This window comes from Centroberyx gerrardi, chromosome 1 (genome assembly GCF_048128805.1).
Source record: "Centroberyx gerrardi isolate f3 chromosome 1, fCenGer3.hap1.cur.20231027, whole genome shotgun sequence".
NCBI lineage: Eukaryota > Metazoa > Chordata > Actinopteri > Beryciformes > Berycidae > Centroberyx > Centroberyx gerrardi.
In genome coordinates this window covers 12,488,825-12,515,361 of record NC_135997.1, presented here as the reverse complement: position 1 = coordinate 12,515,361, position 26,537 = coordinate 12,488,825, and the positions used below count along the sequence as shown (strand labels likewise).

The 26,537-nt window shown below is 44.8% G+C and overlaps 2 protein-coding genes across 2 annotated transcripts in view; one reads left to right on the top strand and one right to left on the bottom strand.

The window, feature by feature from the left end:
• spg7 (SPG7 matrix AAA peptidase subunit, paraplegin) overlaps window positions 1-26,537 on the top strand; it is a 240,869-nt gene that overhangs the window by 43,788 nt on the left and 170,544 nt on the right. The gene's annotated exons all lie outside the window — the stretch shown is intronic.
• Window positions 973-26,537, bottom strand: part of acsf3 (acyl-CoA synthetase family member 3) — a 31,688-nt gene continuing 6,123 nt past the window's right edge. Inside the window, exons 3-10 of the mRNA XM_071919539.2 lie at window positions 25,602-25,757; window positions 21,421-21,575; window positions 20,480-20,625; window positions 16,107-16,204; window positions 15,416-15,542; window positions 4,024-4,158; window positions 3,815-3,926; window positions 973-1,584 (exon numbers count right to left, since the gene is read on the bottom strand). Of these exons, the coding sequence (XP_071775640.2) occupies window positions 1,470-1,584; window positions 3,815-3,926; window positions 4,024-4,158; window positions 15,416-15,542; window positions 16,107-16,204; window positions 20,480-20,625; window positions 21,421-21,575; window positions 25,602-25,757 (1,044 nt within the window). The 3' untranslated portion in view covers window positions 973-1,469. The remainder of the gene's footprint in view (window positions 1,585-3,814; window positions 3,927-4,023; window positions 4,159-15,415; window positions 15,543-16,106; window positions 16,205-20,479; window positions 20,626-21,420; window positions 21,576-25,601; window positions 25,758-26,537) is intronic.

Here is a 26,537-nt window from a genome sequence, read left to right as displayed (position 1 = left end):
GGATCTCATGTCTGCAGCTTCGCTTTTGACCCTCTGCCCCATAAAATGGCTCCGGCCTCAACATGGCAACCCCGGCCTTGCTGCCCCTGGCCCTGGCCAACTCCCAGCTCCGGTGTGGGTGGGTGGTTGGGTGGGGTGTTGTGGGTGGTGGGGGGTTGAAGCTGTCCTCTGGTGCTCCTGCAGCCCTGCCTGCTCATCCATCCTAGCCTGCCAGCCCACAGATCGATAGCTCTGCTCTCTTAATCAGGTCTCTGGTGACTGTGGGCGGAGGACTGTGTGTGTGTGTGTGTGTGTGGACAGACGGAGGTACTGGCTGGGGGTTGCACTTGTGTTTCTTTCCATCTTCCTTTCTCTAGCTGCTCATCATGACTGTTTATCTCAGCTGTATTTTAGCCTCCTCCTCTCTCTCTTCCCCTCCTCTTCTCCTCTCTAAATCCTTAGCATATCATTTGTTCAAAACATTCATTACGCTCACTCTTTCGCTCCCTTCTTCATTTCTCTCATCCCCCTCTGTTCTAACAACTTTCTCCAGCCAGTTCTCGTTAAGGCTCCAATCTCTCTCTGACAGTGCCGCTTTATATTTTTCTCTTCTCCGTGCCATTCTTCCATCTCTTCGCACACACTGTCTGTCTACGCTGGCGGCGTGCCAGGGCTCATTCAGAAGGAGTCACACAGTCAAGTTGGTCCAAGTGCCACCACAATCTGTTTTGACTTGTAGAGAAGATAGAAGAGGCGAGGGATTGGGGAAACGGGGATGAAAAAGGATGAGAGGTGAGAAGAGCGAGCAGAGAGGGAGGGTTAGTCAGATGGAGTGTGGAGCATCCAGCTGTGGTGTTGTGCCTTGCTAGAGTATCCGCCTTCAGGCTCTCATCACACCTGTGTAACCACAGCTGCACAGACACACACACACACAGAAAAAACAAGTAGTGTAACAACACCATGGTTCATAAAAAAGCACCAACCAAAAATAACTCCAAAATAATTTCAATTTTATTACATTAGAATAACATATCTGCTATTTCAAGTGCATCAATGTGAATACATTTCTCAAGTGTATTCTCTCTAAGTACATTTTTTTCCTATTCTAGGTTTCCTATTCCACCACCTCAATGTCTTTCATTATATTTTGTTGCTGGTGTAATTAAGTGTAATTCTGGTCACACCACACCACTGCAATTTCTGTTTTTTTTTTCCAATTAAATCTCTGAAAACACTGTTCATACCGATAAAATATCTGAACACACCAATAACAATACTCAAACCTCTCTTTCCAGTAGGTACCACTGTGTTACCATATCTATATTGGAACAGCCAAACATACAGTGTACAGTATATGCACAGTTCTGTTGGTGACAATACATTGGCTGTGATGTGCTGGGATCTGACCAGTCGGGACAGCTCATCTCCCACCACGGGAAGTGACGTAGAGCTGCGTTCCTCCAATTAGGAAACCGGTGCGGCGCGTCCAGTCACGGGAAGAAGTGTCGCAGCAGGTCCTTCTTGTTGACCTTGCCCATCTGATTCCTAGGCATCTCCTCCACCAGCACCAGGCCTGTAGGGATGGTGTAGGGCGCCATGTGCTCCCTGCAAAAACAGCCCCGACAAACACAGACACTCTAATTCACTGGAGACTGTATAGTGCTACAAGGAGATACACGCAGACTCACAGGCATGCACAAGGAGACACACACGCACATACACATATGCGCATGTATGCACACACATAGACGGGGACATGCACACGCGCACATGTGCAACAAAAAGCAGAAAACAATTGCGGAACAAAGGCTAGCCCTGTGGCAGAGTGGTAGAGATAAGGAAAGAAACGTCCTTCATACACTCTGCAGTTCTCCTCCCTAATATCCCCAATTCGCCTTCCAGACACAGACTATTCCCTTCATACAAAACAATATAATCACTGTGAAATAAAAAAACAAAAAACAAAAAACAAATAATAAAAGCAAAAACAGAAGGCTGGGATAATTAAAAGTGTTTTATTTTTCCATTTTGAGTGCATGGTTGTTATGTCAAGTCTTGAAGCCTGGAGCTTTTTTATTATCTTCTAACCTAGTTTGTTTGTTTGTGTGCGTGTGTGTGTATGTGTGTGTGTGTGTGTGTGTGTCTTCTTGTGTGCATGCTTGTGGTGAGAGTGAGCATAATGACTCATACTGCTGCCATCAAATACTCCTTTCAGCAGATGTTTTTTTTTCTTTTTTTCCTGAGCATCTCTCTGTCTCCGTCTCTCCCTCTCTCTCTGACTCAATGAGTAAAGTGTGAGTGAGTGTGTATGTATACATATGCGTCTCTTTCTCTCTAATGGGGCTTGCTCATGTCACCAATTTCTCTGAGGCTGTATGTGTGTGTGTTTGTATGTGTGTGTGTGTGTTGTGTGTGTGTTCAAGGCAGTGTGGAACACAGAGGGTGTGATAGAGATTCAGACTGACAGCTGAAGCCAGGGCACTGAAGAGTGAGCATCCATCTACTTGTTTATGTCTCATTTCATCTCTCTCTCTCTCTCTCTCCTTCACCCTGGCCCCAGCAGTGGGCTGTGTACTGGCACTGCCTGTCCTCTGGCGGCACCCGTGGCTGAGAACTCTGTGTGTGTGTGTGTGTGTGTGTGTGTGTTAGCCTGGGTCACAGGCAGCAATGGTAATCCACCATGCTGGACCAGCAGGCCACAGCAGTAGGACCTAACACCCCCACACCATATGGAGCCCACGGCCCTGACACACACACACACACACACAAAATGCACAGGCACATAATTCTGAGACACGGTAGAAAGATGGTAGTGGGTGGTTGGAGGATAGTGTGGAGGACAGAAACAGATGGAGGGAAAGTGAAGAGAGAGGGCAGGGTGGACGAATCACTGAGAAACCAAATTCTACAAAGAGTTCAAGTAAAAGAAGGAGGGAAGGGGAGGAGCGTTTGTGCCTTCAGTCACTCCAAAGAGAACGACCGCATGTCATCGCCAACTGTCTAGACAAAATAAACTGCATTGACATTTAGAGAAATGAAAAAAAAAACAAAAACAACAACAACTGTTAGCCCATAAGACAGAGCCCTCCATAACAATCATTTGTTCGCTTCCTGCACATCTTCCTCTTTTTCATCCCCTGTCTTTCCTTCAGCTCCCCTCATTAGTCCATCTCTGGCCTCTCTTTCTCTCACATCCCTCCCTATTGATCTGAGGGCTTCAGGGCCGGTCGCTGGGGATACGTGTGCTGAACTGTTTGGAGAGCTGCATAGTCTGCATTTATGAGTCGTCATTTATTTACCACAGGATGAAAATGAGATGAGGAAACGTCTTCTTCTTAAATCAGTGTACTCAGATTTAACCAAGAGAGGGTCAGCACTATTTTGCAAAAATGGGATATGGTCTCATTTTTTGTGAAGCCAGGATGGCCAAGCGGTCAAAGGCTATTCAGGTCACATTCTTCCATGGTGCTATGGATTGGAGTCTCACTTTAAACTGGAGGATCCGGGTTCAAGTCCCTACATTGGCAAAGATCTGCCCTGCTGAAGTGTCCTGGAGCAAGACACTGACTCCGTCCCACCACCAGGGGTGCTGTTCTGTAGCTGAGCCTGCGCCCTGACTAGCATAAACAGAGCATCCCTATAAGGATCAATAAAGGGCAACACTTTAATTGGATAGTCCAATATTGTTACTCAACTAACTATCAGGTGATAAAAAGTAGACAGGCAAAGGATCATTTGCCTATTCGCTGCATCTCTACAGACTGTCATCTTAACCCCATTTCTAACCCTAAACCGAAGATTAAACCGGAGAAGAGATTATTTAAAGTCACAGTACCTTGCCCAGGTCTTCAACTCAGGTAAGGTCAAGCTCCGCCCCTTCTTCAGCTGCACCACCGCAGTGACTTTCTGACCCCATGTGGCGTCTCGCGCACCAATCACAGCCACATCTGAAAGGGTAAAATGTCAAACCAGCCGGACGTTCAGCTAAAACATCTCAACTGTCCTAAAATTTGATTTCTCCTGCACAGCGCAGCCAGTTCTCACCCATGATGTCGGGATGGGCCAGTAGGTGGCGCTCCACCTCGAGTGCGCTGATCTTGTAGCCGCCGCTCTTGATGATGTCAACGCTGCTGCGGCCCAGGATCCAGTACACACCGTCCTTATAGACTGCTGTGTCTCCTACAAGACATGGGAGGGAAGGAGTGGACAGAGAGAGAGAGAGAGAGAGAGAGAGAGAGAGAGAGAGAGAGAGAGAGTGTGTGAGAGAGAGGCTCCAGGTCTTCAGTAGTGTGTAATTGGGAGTGCTTGTATCCGCCTCTACAATATCTCCTGGATGTGGAGATAAAGATTGTGCCATGCTGAAGCGTCACTTAATTACGCACACACACACATACATGTACTCGATCGGGATACCGACACACATATACTCACATCTGCTTGGCTGAGAAAAGGAAACGCTTGCGAACCACTAGATAAGCACGCCCCTGCACACATGCACACACACACACACTTTGCCACATAAATAACCACTTGACTGAGCCTCTCGTCTGAGATGGAGACTATATTTGACATAGCATCTCTAGGTATCAGTGACGTCACTTATAACACTGGCTGCAAGGGATGTCGTTTCAGAAAGGGAGAATGGAGAGGACAAAGACTCTGACACCCTCCATGACATACACCCAACCACCCACCAACCCACACACACACACACAAACACACAGAAACACACACAGAAAGACACACACGCACTCAGACAGACACACACAGACACTGAGAAGCTGTCACCTCACTTCACAACTAGACTCGAGTGAAGTCGGGTGAATATAAGGTGTGTGCGTTTGTGTTTGTGCATGCATGTATGTGTGTGTGTGTGATAGAGAAAGGTCAGTGGGAGTGCAGTGGATGGATGGGTGTTGGAGGACCCCCCCCCCCCTCCCCCTCTTTCCCACACCCACACACAGACACCAGTAGGCGTCCAGGGGAGACAGGTGTGGGGGAGGCTGAGTACAGTATGTGGTGTGAGGTGTGAGGGGCTCAGCTGGGCCTGGGGATGATGAGGAGAGGAAATGGGTCAGTATGGATGAGTGGAGAGAGACAGAGAGAGAGAAAAATGGACGACGGAGGGAAGGAGGAAGAGCAGAGGGAAGAAAAGAAGGTACAGGGAGAGGGAGAGGGAGAGGGAGGTGTCCTCTTGGATTATTATAGGTTGTGCGTCCACAGCTGGGACCGAGGGAGGAGTGGGTCAGCGTAAGTGTGTGTGTGTGTGTGTGTGTGTGCGTGATGCTGCCATGAGGTTAAGCAGGTGCTGAAGTGAAGGCAGAGGGTTGAAGATAGGTGGTGGACAAGTGGTCAGCGGGGGTGAGGGTGAGGGACGCATCCACAAGGTTAAAATGTGAGAGGGCAAAACAGCAAAGGAAGGACACAAGTCTACACCTGGAACATGGAACCAACAAAAGAAAATGACTGGCCCGACTTACCTGGAATCAACACCATGAGGCATTGTGGGAGAAATATTCTAGTTTGATGGTGGTCTGTTTTTACTGTCATCTTCCCTCTGTCTTCTACTCCATCATCTCATCTCATTTATCCCCCTGCATTCCTCTATCCATCTTGCCTTTTTGGCCACTCTTCCAGCCTCTCCTCTTTCCAACAGTAGCCAAACATACACTACCACCTTCCCAATTTTTTTTTTTTAAGCCCTCTCCTCGCCCTCCATATTTCCTCCCTGCCTCATTCCATCGCTTCTTACTCCCTCTCGCCACCTCTCTGGAGCATCTCTCATCGCATCTCCTGTTTCCCCCTCTCCACCTATCTTCCCGTCTCCTCTTCCCCTTGCCTCTGCGCCTCAGCATCAATAGAGGGCCCATCTGTTCCCATACATCACGCACTTCATTTCAGTTTATTAGCTGGGATAAATCATAAATATTTCATTATACATCACGGGCGGCTGTCGCCTGCACGCCGACAATTTATCACCGCTGCCCTCTCTGCCGGCTTGCCGCGGCGGCTATAAGCTTTCCAGTCTATTAAACAAGATTGATACAGTGTGTAAATTTAGATATTGGGAATTTCTTCACAGACCACTGCTCCGCACTGATAGGCTAGGGTAACGGGGGAGGAGAGGGGGGATGGAGGGAGAGAGGGAGAGCAGAGGGGGAGTAGAGGAGCTGGTTGGGTGTTAACACCAGTAACAGGGTAGTTACAGTTTCCCCTCTTCGCCTCCGCTTTTGGGCGAGGGGAAAAAGAAAAATGCAGGAATAATTTGGTCACGGCCATGTAGCTCTGTTCTTCTGTAAATGGATGTGGGAAAGAGAGCATGGTTTATGTGCACATTGATAAGCTGCTAGCGTGTCCTATGTGTGTGTGTGTGTGTGTGTGTGTGTGTGCGTGTAGACTCGTGTCTGTGTGTATGCACGTGCTGAAATAGAAGAAAATGCCATGAAATTCACCCCCATTTACTGCAAATGTTTAAGTAAAAAAGGAGGCAAACAGCATTAATGAGGCAATGTTTGACAGAAGGGTTGAAACGAAACATTCAGACAACATTCTTCAATTGAGTTTGAAGTACTTATAGTGGACTCTTTGACCTTGTCTCTTTGAGGAGAAGGAAAATAACGAGGGATAGAACAGCATGTTTGGAGTGAGGCACGAGTGGGAATAGTGATTGGAGAACACAGACTGATAAAAGAGAGGAAAGGAGGGCGGGAGGGAGATTGTTGGGAATTGTGTTACTAGGACACACACACATGCTTGTACACACACATACGCACACACATACATATATATATATATATATATATATATATATATATATATATATACACACGCACACACAAACACTACTTCAGGCATCAGAGGCTCTCTGCCATTATGTGTTATGGCGTCGGAGGCAGATATGGCCGAATGGCTTTCTTAATTAAAACGATAAGAAGCCTAATTGCACTGGGCTTTCATCTCATTCTGAGGCATTAAAGAAAGTGAAGGCACACAGTGTGGAAAAAAAAAGAAATAAAAACAGATCAGTAAAGACTTAAACTGAGGATGGAGGGCAGAGAAACTTCCAGAATGTCTTTCAGAAGACAAGAAAATGACAGTTGGCTTTGCAGAAAACTTCACCCTGTTAAAGCATAATTGAAATTCAGAAAGTCAACCCCAAATTATTCTAAGCCATTTATTATCATTTAGTTGTTTGGCGTGTAAAAAATCACTGTGCACAGAAGTGTATTGTCAACAGTTATTCAAATTACAGGTAATGCAATTGATGACTGATGCAAAATTGCTCTCAGAATGATATTTCTACTGGAGCGTAATATTTTAAACACAATGCTGGTGACTGACCTCCATTCCTGCTCTCATTTTATTTAAATTAAAGACGTCAGTTTTGATGTCACTGCGCTTGACAGTTTCCATGTAAAAATGTGCATTACATTGAATGAATTGAAGGAGAAGAAAAAAAACAACAGATTAGCAATATGCATGTTCTGCAGTGATAGACAGGTGACCAGCGTGTATTGTTGGCCAGAGGTATTCGTGAAGGCAACTCAAAAGTAAAAACTGTAAAAACAAAATATATTATAAACCAACAAGTCACCCTGCATACAGAATAATAAAGCCATAAAATGTATTACTGTGACTGAGAGGTAATATGTAACTTACTTTTTTAGAAGTTATCCTATTCCCTACACTGCTTTGCACCCAAAATCACAAAAGAAGAAAACATTGAAAACCATGTCAACTTCGTCTGCTTTGTAAAATGTTTGTGAATGGAATCCTAACATATAAATGGAATCTGACCATATAAAGTCGATTTATTACTTAGCTCCAACTAGACTATGTGTGATGTACTTAAATTGGAGCTAAACTGAGGTTTTGATTGCGGATATTGACCACTGGCTGCTGGATCCTAATGGCTGCAGCAAGCTGTTGGCTCTTTGCCCATCAGACTAACTGTTTGCCTCTCTCCCTGAGTATCTACTCAACCACCTCTCAGGCCGGCGGGGACGAAGCCCCGGGGCTCGACAGCGCCAGCAGCACGCCCGCTACCTCAGAAACTGTAATAGAAGACTTGAGACGCATGAGATTCAAAGTAGCTATGGGGTATTTTCAATTTGTTTTCCAAATTGTGCTCCTACATTTCTTTCCCGTGCTCTTAATTTTTTCTGATTGGGAGCACACAAGGTGCCTTGGGAAAAATGTCACTGTAAGAGGCCTCAACCCACGCACCTACACACACACACACACACACACACACACTTTGGACACTTTGTTTCTTTGCTGAAGAAAAATAAGTACATGCACACAGGGTGAGGGCAGGAGGAGGTGTATGGAAGGAAAAAGGGGGAAGAAAAGGGCAGTGTGACATATGACAAAGGCCACAGCCAACATCACAGAAACACTTCAGTCTGTCCGCCGCTGGCATCGCTGCTGGAGGTGTTGGCGAAGGAGAAAGACAACCAAAAAAAGTATAAACACATTTTTCATGGAGGTCACAGAAGTCGTTAGTCTGTCAGTCCCTTCTAGCCCCACAACAGATTTCTGCTGTCGTTGCAATAGACTGGAATAAATATTGTATGAATATATGTAGATGAACGTGATTCGTATATATATAGTTCATAAAGGGCCTGATTCAGACCTTGACTTCAGCACAGCGCAGTTGTGTTTACTCCGCCAACCCCGGAGTTACGCCTGGGGATACGCAGCCTCCTTCAGGACGCGCACTTTAACTGATGAATATGCAAATCAAGGCATGTCCACGTTCACATTATGATACCTGCATTCTGCCTTTGACTTCAGTCCATTTGTGCACTCCTTTCCTTAGGCAACTGTAACCCCGCAATATGTCTGGCGCTCCCATCTCCATCATGATGAAACAAGAAATCTGCATACTAAAAAAATGCCGAATACATAAAATAACTGATTAAAATTAACTGTTGAGTCACAAAAACTTAAGTGAAATGAATCAGACTGTGCATAATTGGGATGGTATTTAAAGCAATTTGACAACTCTCCACAACCAAGCAAAGAACACGTGTCCTTCCTTTTATGCCATATATTTATTAGACTTTGCGCCAATACAATTTAAGTGATTCTGGTTCTGATGAAGGAAATGCTTTTCCACGGTGAGAACGAACTGTGGGACAACTGGAGTCACAATCTCTCAGCAGAACTTCCACTGCTACACTGCAGCATGGAGCCGAGTGCCATCTATCACACTAACAACACCCTATTTCTGACTGAGGAGCGGAGGGCCTTATCTGCACAAAGATGAACAAGGTCTGAATGGGAGTCATGCCTCTTTTCAGACTGACTGTAAACACTTAGCATATATGAATATTAATGTTCCACATTAAAGCCCCGACGCCTAGATGGAAGAGTTAATGAGGATAAATAACAGACAGCCAAGCACTGAAATCTCAGCTCTGACATTATTTATCATCCTTAACTTTTGTCACAGCTCCTTTTTTAGTAATTAATATCGTACAAGAAAGCACTTTGCACTTGGATGAGTGATCTAATTTGTTTAATATAATGCAATTAAAGGAGCTTGAATTGCTTTATGTTAATGTTACTGATTATATTCCTTGCTGGGCTGCCTTTCCGCCAGCAGATAACAAGCTGAACTTGAGGATTGATGTCTGTCTCAGATCCGCCGTGTTCGTCAAGCCGACTACTTGACTGCCGTTTACATGCTGCTGTTCTCCACCGTGTCACACAAATCTGATAGGGACTCCACCGACGCACACCGGCTCCAAACAACAGCCGTCGATTGTCGACTGATTTCAAAACTTGGATCAACTAATACGACTGTGTTCCTCGGCAGGAGCATATTTTTCCGAAACATGTTTAGTCTGCTAACTTCGAAAAGGGAAAATCCACCCTCAAATAGAGTTCAATAATCATGATCTTCCTGTGATGTTCTTATTCGATTATCTAGAACAACAGTTCGCGCTTGATTTGATAACATGAACAGGTTTCCCACAGCTAGAAACGAGAGGCGAGAGTAGAGGTGATCCATCAAGAATGGGAGACTGACTTTGGGGACTCTGCGGCTGTTACTCTGAGCGATTAGGATAAAGGTGCATTTTCTAGTATTTACCTGGAAGCGCTTTAACAAAATGAAGCTCACTTGGGTGCAAAAACTAAAAATAGTCAGTCTCCAACTGTCATTGCAGCAGCTCCAGGTCTCTTTGTCTCTTGATGAAATCACATAATAGAAAACTGAAATGACTAAATTCATAGTAATGCCACCCTGTACATTCTGTTTTATGGTAAATATGGTAGTTTTATTTTAAATTGTTTCAGTTACATTATTATTAGTTGTTTATGCTTTACTTTGGTATCTACATTCTCCAATTTTCCACCTTATGTACACGAACACAATTTGTACACAGTCTTACAGCTATTTTTGCTGCTACACTGCTGTTTCTTGAGGGGGGAAAAAGTAACATTATCAAATCCTATTCAAAGGCATGAGATGGTAGTATTATACACTGACTGATACCTTGGGGTCCGACAATCATCACTGATTTTTAAGCTGATGAAGCTGTGTGAATTAGGTGAGAACAGGGAACTGACTGAGCTCATCTCACATGCTATTTCAGGAGATGCTATAAGGTAAAAGCACTGGAATGAAAAAAGTCTTGTCTCAAGTGTGTGTTGCTGCTGCAACAATTGAATTAAGACGAGACAGTTAAAATAATTAATAAGTATATTAATTAATATTAATATATATTATATATTATTAATATTAATAATAAGTATCTGTCTGTCTGTCTATCTACTTTTGAAATCCCAACACTCCTTTGCTTTCAACCAGAACAGAAGAAAAATGAATGAATGAATGAATTAGCAAACAAATAAAAAGCTTTGTGAAAAACACAGGCCTTTCATTCCTTTTTCTTTAGTTTCTATATAGGAAAATGGACAGAGGACAAAGTGATACAGCAGCTTGTAAGAGTTTGTTGAAATTCCCTGCATCTTAGCGGCTTGGATGAAGCAGCGTTAAACTAGAATTACCTGTAGCCGGTATTAATAAAGCCGGGACTGCCGCGTGTCGTCACCTTGGCTGTAAACGTTATAGGAAGGGATGTCTGATCTGAACAAAGTGCTGGGAGGGCTGGGCGGTGCCGAGACCCCGCAGGAGACTCTGACATTGGGGTTAGGAGGACACATTGTGACCGGAGGTGAAATCTGACATTGAGGGACTCAGGGAGGGATGGAGGGGAGGGGAGGAGAGTGGGAGAGGAAGAGGAGAGCACAGCTGGGAGCAAAAGAGCAATGCACAAATGACTGGTGATGTCTCTGTGGGATATAAGCCACACTTCTGTCTGTCTGCGGAGAATTTAGCCTGCAGACCTGAAGCTCACCTTTACATCTGGGGTTATGTGTCTCTCGGTCTTGCGTATACACGCACACATACACACACACGCGCGTGCCGCGCGCACATGCACACACACACGCACACATGTTATTTTCTTGTGTGTTTTCATACTTGAGCTTTGTTAATTGAAACTCTGGGAGTATGACAGCAGCTAACAATTATTTTCATTATCGATTAATCTACTGATTATTTTTTTCCAATTCATCGATTAATTATTTAGTCTATAAAATGCCAGAAAAAATGACAAATGCCCATCATAAGTTACCAGAGCCCAAAGTGATTCTTAAAATTGCTTACTTAGTCTGAACAGCAGCCAAAAAAAACCCAAAGTATTCATTTAATAATTGTATGAAACGAAAAATATTAGCATTTGTGAAGCTGTAACCAGCAAATGTTTGGTATTTTTACTAGATAAATTCCTAAAACGATTAATCGATTATCAAGATTATAATTGATTAATTGTCTGTCGATCGACTAATCGATTAATTGACTAATCGTTCCAGCACTATTTGGGAGAATGACATTTCTGCAACACTGAAACAAACTTAAGTCCCTTGCAACAACGCTTGTTCAAAAGATAAACCATACAGGCAGATGCACCCTAAACTACTTTGTGCAGCGTAAATGCGGAAATCTCAACACTTTAACATAATCAGAAGAATGTGTTGCTACATTTGTTGCTCATTCTGGCTCTTTGGTCGACCACTCAGTCGTCTGACATATGGATAAATGAGGTTCTATGGGAATAAGCCATAATAATATATGGAACTGAGGTTAAAACGGCAAAGATTTAGCGCTGGTTAACATTCCTGCTACGAAGCCTGAGCGTGTCCAAGTTAACATTCTTCCAGTTATCCAGCCTCCGGTTCCTCCTCCTGGCCTGGCCCAGCGTAGCTCTGTTACTGAAGATCAGGCTGGGCTAATGGCCAGTCCCCAAGCACTGCTTACTCCACACTGCCTGCTACAACCAAGCCTCCATTATTCACCACCGCACAACACCATTTGGAAAATTGCTAATGCCTATGCCTCTCTCCCTTCCCACTAGTGCTTATTTATTTATATATTCATACATTTATTTATGGTTTATTTCAGTGCATAATAATCAATTCTGGGAGGAGTAGTGGTCTGTCCTGGGTGGTGGGCACCAGCTGAACCCAATTCTATTCCTCCCCCCCCCTCTCAATGTGGCTCTGGCTCCTTTCTCACTTCCACTGCCCTGAACTCACCGTCTTTACATGTGTGCATCACCTCCAACAACAAAGGGCCTTGCAGTCTTGTTTACTTCAGCTGAGCTCATAGTTTTGGATGGCAGAAAGACTGTACAGTAGAGAGAGCACAAAGAGAAGGCAAAAAAGCGAGGAGGGATCAATGTGCTCAGAGATGTTTGTGAAGATGAGTGGAGAGAGAGAAGTCAGGAGAGGATGACAGCTTCCCTATAGAGCTGCCAGTCATGCTACGCAGCACTCGCTGGCGCTGGAGAAGACACCTCTGGCCGACAGAGAACTTATTGATCTAAACTCTCACACTCCTTCTCTGCTTCTTTCGCTCACCTTTTCTTTAGCCTTTTCTCTTTTGCCTCTCCCTCCCTCTTTGCCTGTCAGTCTCCCTCTATTATCTTTCTTTCTCCTCAAACGTCATCCTCCTTTGTGTCTCTACCATATAGTACTAACAGAATGGTTTTCAAGACATCTTTAACTGCAGTGGTTTTAAACAACATTTTCTTGCAACTCAAACGGATTCTACTGGCTCATCCAACATGAGTTATGAATATAGTAGCCTGAATTGTTTTATTCCATCTACCTTAGGATATATAGGCTAAAAGGGTATGCCAACATAACAGCCAGTAGCATTATACAAAATCAGAAATGTGCAATGTTAAGGGCCATTACATAATCTATTACTTTTATCAACCTCTATCGGCCGTGGCATTGCAATAATATCAGTAGGTCTCTGGCAGAGCTTACGGTGGTTTGTAAGTGACACAAATAATAGTCACATATTCACAGCAGAGACGAGTAAACTAGATAATTAGAGTAGAGATCCATGTGAAACATCTAGTGAAGAGGCAATATATAAAAATGCAAAATAATGTAATAATAATACTGCTTTGCCATTTGTTTTTTAGCTTGAGAACGAAATGTCTTCCGACAGCAGTTGCTTGCTCATAGCCCTGTCAGAGTTTTGGCTCCAAAACAGAATACGGGCCAGAAAGTGAGTTTTGAAAGCTGGAAATCTCAGCAACTGCTGAAGTAAATGTTGAGTCATTGGCATCAATTAACAATCCTATCAATCCCTCATAAATATATTATGGTCATTTTGTGCTCTGGGACACCTTTAAAATCATCCAATGCACCCAAAAGGATGTGGGACTGAGTTTTGGTCAGATCCCTGAAAAACAGTGCAGCGCTGCGCACCTTCTTTCTTTTTCCTCCCAGACCTGGAGGTCAAATCCTGGAGGATGTAGAAAAGGTGCGATTCAGAAAGCTCCAGGGGAAGGTGACAAGAGATCAGACAAGAGTTAGCAAGTCAGAGATGGAGTGCTAGGACAAGAGAGAGTGTTAGAGAGAAAGGTAGAGTGTGAAAGAGGGAGCAGGTGCAAGGGTAAAAAGGGTATGAGTGTGAGAGGGGAAATAGGAAGCTAAGGAGAGGGTAAGTACAAAGTCGGCCTGCATCTAACACTTCACCCCCCCACACATTCACATCAATGGGGTACAGTGCAAGAGTCACACGTGGTTTGTATGTGCAACTTATGTGGGACTTAGTGTCCACATGAGCATGTGCCTATTTGTGAAATCCATATGTCTCACTACGCACGCACATGTGTGTTTGTTGTGTGTGTGAGTCGGGGAGCACAGGCAGGTGGGTGGGCAAGAGAGGTGTTTGACAGCTTCCTATAGAGCAGTGTGTGTATGAGTGTGTATGTGTGAGTGTGTTTGGTTGTGTGTGTGTGTGCCCGGCTGCGTCTGTGGCTCGGGGACTGGTCTGTGGGGAGCTGATTGCGCGGGCTCTCATTATGTGGCCAGTGGCTGTAATGGAGTGTGACAGCAGCGTGCTGCGCTCGGGAACTCTGTCCTTCCAGCCTGCAAAGCCAATTAAACACACTCTGCCCTGCTCTCCCACTGCCTCGCTCTCCATCAGGTCTCTCCATCCTTGCTGCCTTTCACCCCCCCCCCCCCCCCTCACCCAAAACACCCCCCCACCCACCCATCCCGATCCACTCCACCCCCAGAATCCCTTTCCCTTGCCTTTGTAGCTGCCTCTTTCTGACCCCTCCACCAGATCTAGAGCAACAATACTTCGAGCTCTTTCCCCCTCACCACTCTTTCGCTTTTGGCTCTTATTTCCTGTCTTCTCTACATGACAACTCAAAGCCCCACCGCTTCTGCCCACCCTCCCTCCAATCTCCCCCCCCCCCCCCCTCACCGCCTCATGCCTGTCTCCCAGTGGTTCGGCAGTAAAGCGGGTTGCTCCTTGGGGGGGCAGAGAGAAGTGCCGGGCTGTAGGGAGAGAGCGTCTGATGACAGCTCCCCTCTGTGCTACCACACACACACACACACACGAGAGAGAGAGAGAGAGAGAGAGAGAGAGAGAAAAAGCGAGAGAGAGAAAGCTATGCTTGGCTCCTCAAGACCCAGAGCAGTCACAACCACTTAGGGAGGAAAAATGCCCTGCAGCACCAAAAACACACATACTCCATTTATCACTCCCTCATAGTTCCCCAAAACACACACACACATACACACACACACATACACACACAGACTTTGTCAGCCTCCTAGACTGGACTCCTGCTTTTAAAGTGTTTAAATTCAAGCCCCGAAACTGCAGATGGTGGGACAGAGGCAAATCTTCTGACAGCAGCTCCTCCTCTGAATCCCTCTGACAGTATAACTCATGTAGATGCAATTAGCGGGAGAGTGTGCAATCTACTCACTCTGAGGGAATGAGTGTGCGTGTGTGTGTGTGCATGTATGAGAGGGTGAGTTACTGAGTGAGAAAGAACGAGGGAGAGAGAGAAGAGAGAGAGAAGGAGAGGGATGGAGGGAGCGGTACCTGTTTTGAACCAGCCGTCAGCAGTGAACGACTCCCTGGTCTCCTGAGGTTTGTTCCAGTACTCCTTAAAGACAGATAGACCTCGAACCATGAGCTCCCCCTCCTTACCCTCCAGACCTGGGCGTACCTACAGAATATTCAGAGAGAGGGAGGGAGAGAGAGAGAGAGAGAGAGAGAGAGAGAGAGAGAGAGAGGCAGATGCATCAAGGTTGAAATGTACCTTCACTCTGTCTTGAAGATCAAGTAAGTGTGTGTGTGTGTGTGTGTGTGTGTGTGTGTGTGCTCAGCTATTTGAGTGCAGTTTTAATTAGGGATGAGAACGATTAAATGACCAGTCAGTTATTTGCTGGGTGATTTACTAGCCGACAACAGCAATACTAGCCTTGTTAAAATGAATCTAACCTGCATGCAGAGTTGTGAAATGAAAAAGCTGTATTTCTATGGCTCATGCATATAAAAAAAAACATTGTAAACTCTCATATTTCATGTTTATTAAACTTCTTGGGGAAAATAATCAAGTCATCATCCTTCACCTGGGCTGTACTAGGGGGTTGTATGTTTAAAATTCAAAATGAACTACATTCGTTTTTGAAATCTTTCTATTTTTAAACTAGTTGATTTCTTTATATCAATCATCTTTGAACTTAGTAAAAATTCACCTCCCTAGTTTTAGTCTTCATTCAGTGGTTACCTGAGTCTCTCGGTGGTTGCCCTCTACAATGGTGGTGCTGGTTGTGTTGGTCATGACAATACGAACCTCCACACCGGGAAGAGGCATCCCTACCGCACCTGTCAATACATCGACACACACACAAGCACAAGCCCATGAGTAAAAAAAACGGAATACAAAGACTATTTAAAGCAGGAGGGGAGGAGGGAGGTGGTTCTTCCGGTGTGATTTAGGTCCACTCAGCACTTGGGAGGAGTTTAGTTAAACACTTACACACACAAAAACCAATGAGTGATCCTCGTCAACCTTTTGGTACTGGGACCGTTCTCTTCCAGGTTGACATTACCCCCATCTGCAGGGCACAACTGGTCACTAAATGGTTTGCTGAGCTTGTAAAACACTGTACACCAAATGCCATTCATCTCAGTCACCACATCTCAGTCCAGATGGACACTTGGAGGAAATTGTGGAGTAATGCCTGACACAGCGTTTTTCCCCCCCAACATCAAGAAAACTCCAAATGGCGGAATTGTTTGTGGACACTGGTGTTGCATCCCTCCAATTGAGGCCCTGACACTAGAGCACAGACACCAGGCCCGAAAAAATGTCTTGAGGTGGCAAATCACCCTATCAAGACGAGTATGTTGGTTTTCCTTTATTTTGATTTATTTTGTTACGTGCAGCATCGACGACACCAAATCAACCCCAAACAAATCACAAGACCAACCTTCCCCCAACACACAGTTCCAACTATACTGCCATACACTTACATAACAGTCCCTACAGGAATAGAAATATGTTATTTAGCACAGTAAATGTTATTTTGCAGGCAAAGAACTACCTGTGGTATTCTGTCCTTATTTGTCTGTGAGGAATTGCACCATTTTAAGTCACAGGAAAAACTGCATGATTGCTGATTATTGTTGAGTGCTTGAAAAAAAGAGAAGTGTCAAAAATGCAGGGAGTAGTCATAACTGCAAGCTGTTGCAATGTTTAAGTGGAACTATTAATTAGTAATTGTAAAATGGAAAATTCCTGTAGGTACTGACATTGCCTGCGTTCCTCTTCCTTGCGTGTGTGTGTGTGTGTGTGTGACCTCCTGAGTAAGTAATTATAGAGAGGAGTGCACAGGGGACAGAAAGAAGGTCTCAGTGGTCTATCTGTGTGTGTGTGTGTGCGCGCGTGTGTGTGTTTGTGTGTGTGTGTATGTGTGTGTGTGTGTTTGTGTGTGTGTGTGCGTGTGCCTGCCTTAAGGCTATTATGTCATTTCACAGGCCACTGCTCTCTCAATAAAGAGCAGGGCAGGTCCTGATTAAAGAGTGATTCTCTTGCTTCATATTGATCTAATCCACTCTAGCGCTGATTGGCAATGTCTATCACACCGCCTCCATCGTTTACACGCAGCCTAGCGAGGAAAACCAACTGACCACAACAATAAGTACATTGTTTCTCAGTGAACAAGTAGACAGCAAACAAGCTCGAGTCTGAATGTTCGACAAGTTGAGTCGTGCCGAGCTGTAATGATCATTAAGTTCCCACGACTGAACTCACTCAGTCAACCTGGACAACCTGGACAGTGCGAACAGGGTTAATCGAGACCAGAGTGGCTCTATTATTATTAGGATTATTATTAATATTATGTTTCACTAATTAATATCAGGGATAAGGCGGGGTGCAAAATATTTCAAACTTTTTCAAAACTTAGAACTAGCCTGGTAAACAAAAGGTTACAAAACTAAAATAGAAAAAAAAGAGAAGGTCCATCTCTCAGCCTCTCCTCTCCTGTTTTTCTCTGATCGGGGTGAAGAGGTGTAGACCGGGTAATCGTCTTTGGGTCCTTCACCCTGCCGAGCAAAAAACTGCCAACCACGGGATGATAAAAACAGACTCCTCTCCCTCAATCACGGAGTCTCCAAAATCCATTTATGGTTCAGCTCAGGCAATCTCTCTCCCTTTCTACGCCCTTCTCTATCGTTTTTTTTTTTTTTCTCTCACGCCAAGGGCTTGAGAAATTTTGGAGGCATGTAGCATTCTGGTCTCAGTGCTTCAGCGAGATTGAGTGCCATTTCAAAGAGTATGGGCAGGTTATAAATGCTACCGCTGAATGCCAAAAAGTCTGCGGGGGGATGTGTGGAATGACGATGCTTCAGATAACTCCAGAGATTCTTCTAGGGGCTTCATGAAAGACTAGGTTTTATGCTTAAAATTACATAGAGCATCGGAGTATTATTAAGAGGGACTATGAAAACTATAGTGATTGTTTGTGTGTGTGTGTGTGTGTTGGAATGGAGCTGGGACGCAATGGCTCCCCTGACTGCACAGAGCAACAGAACAAAGCAGATCTCCATTAGCAGGACTACATCGGTGAGCCCCATCTTAAATCCTCATTAAAAGACTGTACTGGCCAGGATAGGAGGAGAGAAGCAGAGATGGGGAATTCAAAGACTAAAGCAAAGAGTAGAGGGTGAACAGAGGACATGGTGGGGAGGGAAAGGGGGGTACAGAGAGTGGGAGGAAGAGGCAGGAAGAGGGTGAGAGGGGAAGTCGGGGGGAAGGGAGGCAGACAGAGGGCATGAAGATGTGATGCTCGGTCTTTGCCGAAAGAGGACACGAGTCTCTGTTCTCCCCGTCAGTGAAGAGAGAGAGAAAAAAAAAAGAGGTGGGGAAACAGGATGAAAAAGAATCAAAAAGATGAAAGGGACAGCAGGCCAAGTGATAATGAGATGGAAAGAACTTGGAGGAATTCATTGCACATATTTACATCTAAACAAGGGCCCCTCTGACGTCAATATGACCTAGAAAGTTACAAGTTGTTAATCTGGAATGCTCCAAAACTGTACGCTACGTAACAAAATTAGCCCAGTTAGATGTCCTAAATACAGTAGAATTTCATTAATAAGATCACTGTCAATAAAGGGCGTTAAGAGCTGCAACTTGTCTGCTGATTAGCGGGTGGAGGAGGAGAGAGAGAGAGAGAGAGAGAGAGAGAGAGAGAGAGAGAGAGAGAGAGGGAGAGAGAGAGAGAGAGAGAGAGAGAGAGAGATGGTGACTCCACTCCACTAGTCTTCTGAGAATGTTTCCTGCGGTTGTTATTGATCCATTTTAACCTACTTAAAGACAAGACAGGAACACACCGACTCAAACAGGCGCAAGCTCACGCCGGCACACGCACACACGCAAACACACACACACACACACACACACACAAACACCTTCCACAAGTGTCTTGCTGCTGAAGTGGAAACATCAATAGAACCGCAGACCTCTTGAAGCCGTTCTTAATAATCACTGGAGAGGAATCAAACACATCCTGCTCCTTTATGCCAAACATTACCCAACAAACAAACAAGAGCAACAAAACAATACCCCAACAAAACATCAGACAGAGGATTACCCAGTCCACTGGCAAGCTAATTAGCTTTACCTGTAAGAACACAAGGTGGCTGGGGAAGAGGAAGGCAAAGAGAAGGAGGAGAGGAAGAGAAGGCGAAGGAGGAGACAGGAGAAGGGAAGAGGAGAGGAGTTTAGAGGAGAAGAAAGCAGCTTCTACTAGCCTGATCTCATCTCAACCTATCCCTCTGTGTGTGTGAGGGAGATGTAGCTGTGATCATGGGGCTTTACCTGACATCACACTAGAGAAGACAGCCTAAGATCAAAAGCACAACACATGAAGGAGAGGCACGGTATCATACTGATGAGGGAGGCTGAAAAATATCAATGATGTGATTAGATAAAGCAGAGGAATGTTACTAAGGGAGCGATCACACCTACAGTTTGTTTTCTTTAGTTCAAACCAGAGTGGAAAAGCTTACTTTGTTGTATTTTTGTATTTGGTTCATTTACATACACATTGCCCCATTTCAAGCGAACCAGGTTTTGTACACAAAAGTCACATGGACTCACAAGTAGCTGATTTATAGCGTTTTGGTAACCTGTTATCCTGCAGAATAAGAGATTTTGCTGGCGGGAATTCCAGCCCCTGTAGCTGTAGCTAAGCATTACCTTTCCTGGTGTTCATACCAGTTAAGAACACATTAAGAAGAGTAACTGCTGGCTATCAGATGTCAACATCCATCTCCTCATAAACTAGCATTTCGGGGTATCCTGTAGTTGGATACCTAAGATTACATTGTCTCTCCTAACAAACCACACTGCAGTTCTCTAGGAAGAGGACCGAGACTCGTATTTTCAGGCGTCTCGGTGCGGTTGTTTGGTGCCGCCTGAGTTTGAATGGCATCGTTCTCACCTACCCAAACAAACCGAGTAAACTCTCCACAGTTAGAATCAAACACTCCCAACATGCTTTGTGTAAATGCTTTGTTCTTTTCTTGTTTCTCCCTGTATACAGCGTGTATAAGTGTGTGTGTACATGAGTGTTGTCCAGACTTTTGTACCTGGGATGCGTGGCCCCTTCAGAGGGTTGGACAGTGCCATGCCGATCTCGGTCATGCCGTAGCGTTCCAGCAGTGTGTGTCCCGTAATCTCCTCCCAGCGCTGCAGAGTGGGCAGGGGGAGAGCAGCTGAGCCCGAAACCATCAGCCTGAAGAGAGAAGGCCGAAGGTGAAGGAAACGCTCCGGGCTCCAAATAACACATTCCTGGGTAACACTGAGCAATGCCATAAAAACTAGGAATAATCTGTTAAATACTTTTCTTTCCAGTCTTTCTCCACCAAGTTTGTGTGTGTGTGTGCATCAGGGTTGAGAATTAACGGGGGCTCGAGGAAAAAATGCCCTTGAAAGCTCATAAAATACCTGTGAAATTTAAAATGTGGGGGCAAAAAATGCCGCAGATAATTAAGAGTATCCTTTCTTGCATTTCACCCTGTTCACATTATTTGTTGCATTGTAAAATGTTCACACGTGAAAGCAATGTAGGTGATTTGTGGGAGCCTATGACCGGAACATTTCCAGTGCGTTCTGGGTGAGAAAAATTTAGCATTTTTTTGCTCAGAACCCAACAAGTACGCAGCCTGAAGCAGTAGAAAATGTTGATCCCACACAAACCACTTTGTTAACAAAAAATAAAACAATATAGTATAAATATAATATAACAATATAGTAAAAAAACTCAACATTCGAGGGATGGAAGATGGACTGGTTGGGTTGAGATTCCAATATACAATGCAAATACATTATTTCATGGTTCAATAAAATTCCCCTGTAGTAAAATGCGCCTAAAAATATCAAGGGGGCAAAAAATGCCGTCTGAAAACAAAGTTAATTTGCTACCCTGGTATGTATGCATGTGTATGTATTGTGTGTGTATGTGTGCGCGTATGTGATGGAGGCATCTATACATGAGTAGGCTTTCTATTGCTAATTACACCGCCAGTACCTGATCCTCTCTTTGCAGACTGCTTTGACGAAGTCCTTGACATGAGGCTGTGTGAAGTGCTGATCATAGTACTGGATCAGCTTAGAGTAGATAGTTGGCACGGCCATGAACACATTAACCAGGGGGGCCTTGGAGCTCAGCAGCATCTCCCACACCTGGGAGACACGGGGAGAGGAGAGAGGAGGAGGGAGGAAAACACATGAATGAAGAGGGTGGAGGAGAGAAAGGGAGATGGTAAGACAGCAAGCGAAAAGGAAAGCACTGTATCTAATGGATGGGAACCACGCAAACTAAATATTCCATCTAGATCCATTCCATAAATGTGATGGAAGAAGGTGCCATTTTGTTTCTAATATCTGCAGTAAATGGCAGAGTCAGGTCCAGGCAGCAGCCTCGTATTAAAGCTGTCAACACATAACAAAAAAATATAAAACAAAACAAAACAAAACAAAAAAAACAGTCGGGATTCGTAAAGGTCAGGGAGAAGAAAACAGCAGAGTGCTGTAGGGCTCAGTCAGGACTATGTGGCAGAACGGGCACATTGGCCGGTTAAAAGGCCTTCTGTACGGCTACTTTTGACAAATGTGCTTCTTGACTTTTTATAGAAGGAGACGCTCATGCCCCCCTCTGCATCAAGCATACTCTTTCACACACACAGGCGTGCATAGACATAAACATACAGCACCAGGTACATGCACATATAAAAATACTGTTCAAATACCACATAAAATCACTTGCTCAAGGACGAAGACATTTTACATGCTCCACCCCACCCCTCACACACACACACACACACACACACACACACACACACACACACACACACACACACACACACACACACACACACGTACGTGTCTGCCTACATCGCAGTAGACAGTGGGAGGATGGGAGGACAGCATGAATTAACTGAAGGTGAACGACAGCTTTTCTAAGTCCTGTCTCCCCCCTGGGAGACAAACGCTCCTCCCCAGCTGTCTCCCCTCCCCTCCCCTCCAAGTCTACTTATCCTCAGTTCTCTCCTTTCATTCTACCTCCATTTCCCAAGCGCTCCTTTTTCATTCTCTACTTTCATCTCTGGCCCCCACCATCTTCCCTTCATCTTTCTCCTTTCTCCCCTCTCCCTTCCCTCCCTATCTCACATTCACTTACCTTCTCTCTCCATTTCATAATTTCCTGCTTCGCTGCCTCTGCAATCTCTCTCTCCCTCTCTCTCTCTCTCACACACACACATTCACACACACACACACACACACACACACACAGAAGGATGCAGTCTCTCTCTCATCATCCTCCTCACCTCCCACCACATCTCTTTTAATGTGCCAACAATTTCTCAACTCTTCCTTCCCCATCTCCTTTGAGTCACCTTCCTCTAGACTCACCTAATCTACTATGCCCCATCCTATCAAAACTGCCCCTCCTCTCAACTTCCTCTAGCTCCAATCAATTTTTACAAGTTGGAATATCTAGACAGTCGAAGCTGATATGATTAAGACTTGTCTACGGTCTAATCAAATAACTCTAGCCTATCTCATCTCTCACAATATTAATACAAGATCCAAAACGGTGGGCACTCGCATGTACGTGTACACACACACACACACACACACACACACACACACACACACACACACACACACACACACACACACACACACACACACACACACACACACACACACACACAGAATAAAACTCAGTTCAGAGGGAAATATTATTTACTGAGTGTGCTCTGACCATTCTGGGTGGTGTCTATCAAGTGCAGTGGAGCGCTTCTACCGAGTCCACTCTGGAGGGGAGAGGAAGGCAATTTATGTCCGTCAAAGAGCTGGCCTCCACCTGGGGGACGGGATGTGGTGAGAACCCAGAGCCACCGCCTGCATCCTAAACAACCCTTAGAGCTGTTCAGCCCTGAACTAATATGGGCCTCCACGTACAGGAGGCCAGCCCCAGTTATACAAATTAATCTATCTATCTAGATAGATAGATAGATAGATAGGTAGATGGATAGATGCTTCATTATTTTAATTGTCTTGTCTTAATTCAATTGTTGCAGCAGCAACACACACTTGATACAAGGTACACAGCACAACAAAACACTATTATAAAGCTTCTAAAAACAAACACCTCGTCCCCTACGAATGATGTAGGTACACCTTGGCTCAATCAGTGACAACAAGACGCATCATCCATGCAAGTTTAATCAAAATCAGACCAGTGGTGTAGCAGTTATGGCTTTTCAAAGTTTTAAAGTCCCCATGAAATGAACTCCTATTACTTTTACTTACGGACCCAAGGAAGACTAGTCTGTTGCTTGTGCGTCGACTAATGGGGATCCAAAATAAACAATAAACTTCCTGGAAAACAGTGTATCTTTAATGGTGACCTCATGCTGCACCAGTAGGCGTAAATAAAAATTCCAACTAATAAAACCATTACAGATGTTTGAACAATCCCACCTCTCCACCTCTCCCATCAAATAAAATTGCCTTTCTCTCCATGACTGATATTGCACTGGTTTAGACTTTTGAGTGATCCCTCCCCACGTTATGTCCCACCCCAAAATGCCAAAATGCATCATCCCTCCAAGATTCGTCAAAATTGGACTAGTGGAGATATCACAACTGAGTTAAAATTTTTTATCTATAATTATAGCACCTGCACTCGGCTAATCAGTGTAATGCTTTTAAATGCCACAACACAAAGATGCATCATCCCTCCAAGTTTTGTCAAAATCTGACCAGTGGTGTCTGTGATATTACATTTGAATTTAAAAGTTTGCCCTTTAGTTGTAGCACCCCCATCAGGCCAGTGTAATTTTCTTGAAAAAACGCTGCCACCAATGGTGCTTGCCACCAATGTACAATCACCAAACCTTTTTATATATCAACACAGAACAAATATGATACATAATGACAATTTACAATGTAATCCGCATCTATAGCGATACACCTAACAAATCTATGGTCACACAAACCTCTAGCTTCTTCTGACCCCCTCAGTCTGCAGCAGTAGACCACGAGGGTCACGCTGAAACAGACTGCTTCGTGATCTATTGGATCACAGTTTGTGCATTGAAAAATACTGTCACTATCTCCGGGCGATATCAGAAAAATCAATGTCAGTCTCTACTGCCTGGGCTACCCTTCAGAGATCTTAGGGGGTGGAAGACAGACTATCGATCACTTCATCAGTGTACTGTAACTTCAGCAGGATAAAGAGAATAAAGGCATTCTCTAAGGGTGAGAGGAGGGTTTTTGTGGTTTGGTAGACAAGGTCAGGAATAACAGTCGAACACTGATAGCTATAATAGAGCGGCGAATCCCCATGGTGACAGATACACGTGTCATTTAAAGACTTTACCTTTCCATCTACCTTCACTCCCACTATGCTCTAGAGGTCCTGACATACATACAAAAACACACGTGCATGGGAACACACAAACACACACACATCCAAACTCCTACACACCCACACATAAATCTACACACTCACCCACACAAACAAAACACACACACACACACACACACACACATTTACTTTCCACCCCTTTTGCCCCTCCCTTCCCAGGGCCAAACAAGCACTATCATTCTTCAATGTCAGCTCATCGATTGATCCGCTCCTTAAGCCCCTGCCGTGAGTCGGCGTTGGTCAGATACAAAGCCACACAGGGCAATCCATCACTGAGCCCCAAACACTTAGTTTGACAGTCAGAGAGGGAGGAGGAGGAGAGATAGATAGAAGGAGAGAGGGAGAGGAGATGGAGCGAGGAGAAAGGAAAGGAGGGAGAAGAAAAGTGGAGGGGGGGAAAGGGAAGCACTGATAGAGAGAGGCATGGGCTGACAGAAAGGGGGACTGACGTGGAAAGAGCTGAAGGTCTTTTTCAACCCCCGCCGCACCTTTCCGATACTCCCGAATCCCAAATACTTCTGAGACCCGCTGCCACCGTTAGCTTAGCTCGCATAGCTGCCTACTGACCCTTACAGCTGAGCGACTGCATCCTTTGCTCAGGGGTGTTAATAAAGGGATTGTGTACCAAGAGAGGCAAGCAGAGAGAGAAAGAAAGTGTGAGAGAGAGAGAGAGAGAGAGAGAGAGAGAGAGAGAGAGAGAGAGAGAGAGAGAGAGAGAGTGTGAGAGAGAGAGAGTCAAACAGACAGAGACAGAGTGCAGGCTAGACCTTCTGTGGCTGGAAGTCGGGCAGCATGATGCAGGTGGCGCCCACCCAGAGCGGGCACAGCAGCTTGTTAACGATGCCATGCACGTGGTGCAGCGGCAGGGTGTGGAGGATGACATCATCTCTAGACCACGCCCACTCCGAAACCAGGCCTTGGACCTGAGGGGGAGGGAAACGGGGGAAAGGGAGATAAATCACCTGATGACTTTCACCGTTTGCGCCAGTGATCCGCTTCATGCTGTCTTTTGGTACACCTGAAGAGTTTGGGATTGATTTTCTGTAAGATCTTTGCTCTCCGATGCACAAGTATGTCATGAAAGTGACAGAGACGAGGTCAACAGCAGCAGAAAGGGGAGAGAATATGATCAGATATTTTGTGATGTAGTGTTGTAATTTATTTTTTTGGTGTACCCATTTTTCCCTCAATCTGCCTTGTCTACTTCTACTTAGTGATTTCCCAGAATGACTTTCAACAACCCCCAGAGAATGGCCGTGAACTTGTTGCATTTAGATCTGGGTGGAGAGAGCAATAGCGATAGAGAAAGCACAGTTCGAGCAAGAGAGTGCGAGAAAAGTCAAAACGCTGCATTGCATTCTGGTCTCTTGAGGCCACTGTTGGTGAAGAAATTGGTATCTCTGCTGCGTCTATGATGGATTTCTCTCTGTATGATTGTTGAACGTGGGTGCAAAAGCCCTTGTTTTTGGATTCTGACAGACAGACACCAACATAAACATGATGTTTACCATTAATGTTTTAGATGGTTGAAAATGTTTCTGCTATCAGACGTAATTATAACTGCCAGGGAAATATATCAATGTGCTGTCATGCCATCTATGTTTGGCCAGTTATTCAAGGGAATAAGAAAAATAGCCTAACCACCAAAAAACAACATGGGCCCTGAAATGCAAGATATATTGCTAATAACTGTTTTAAGTGTT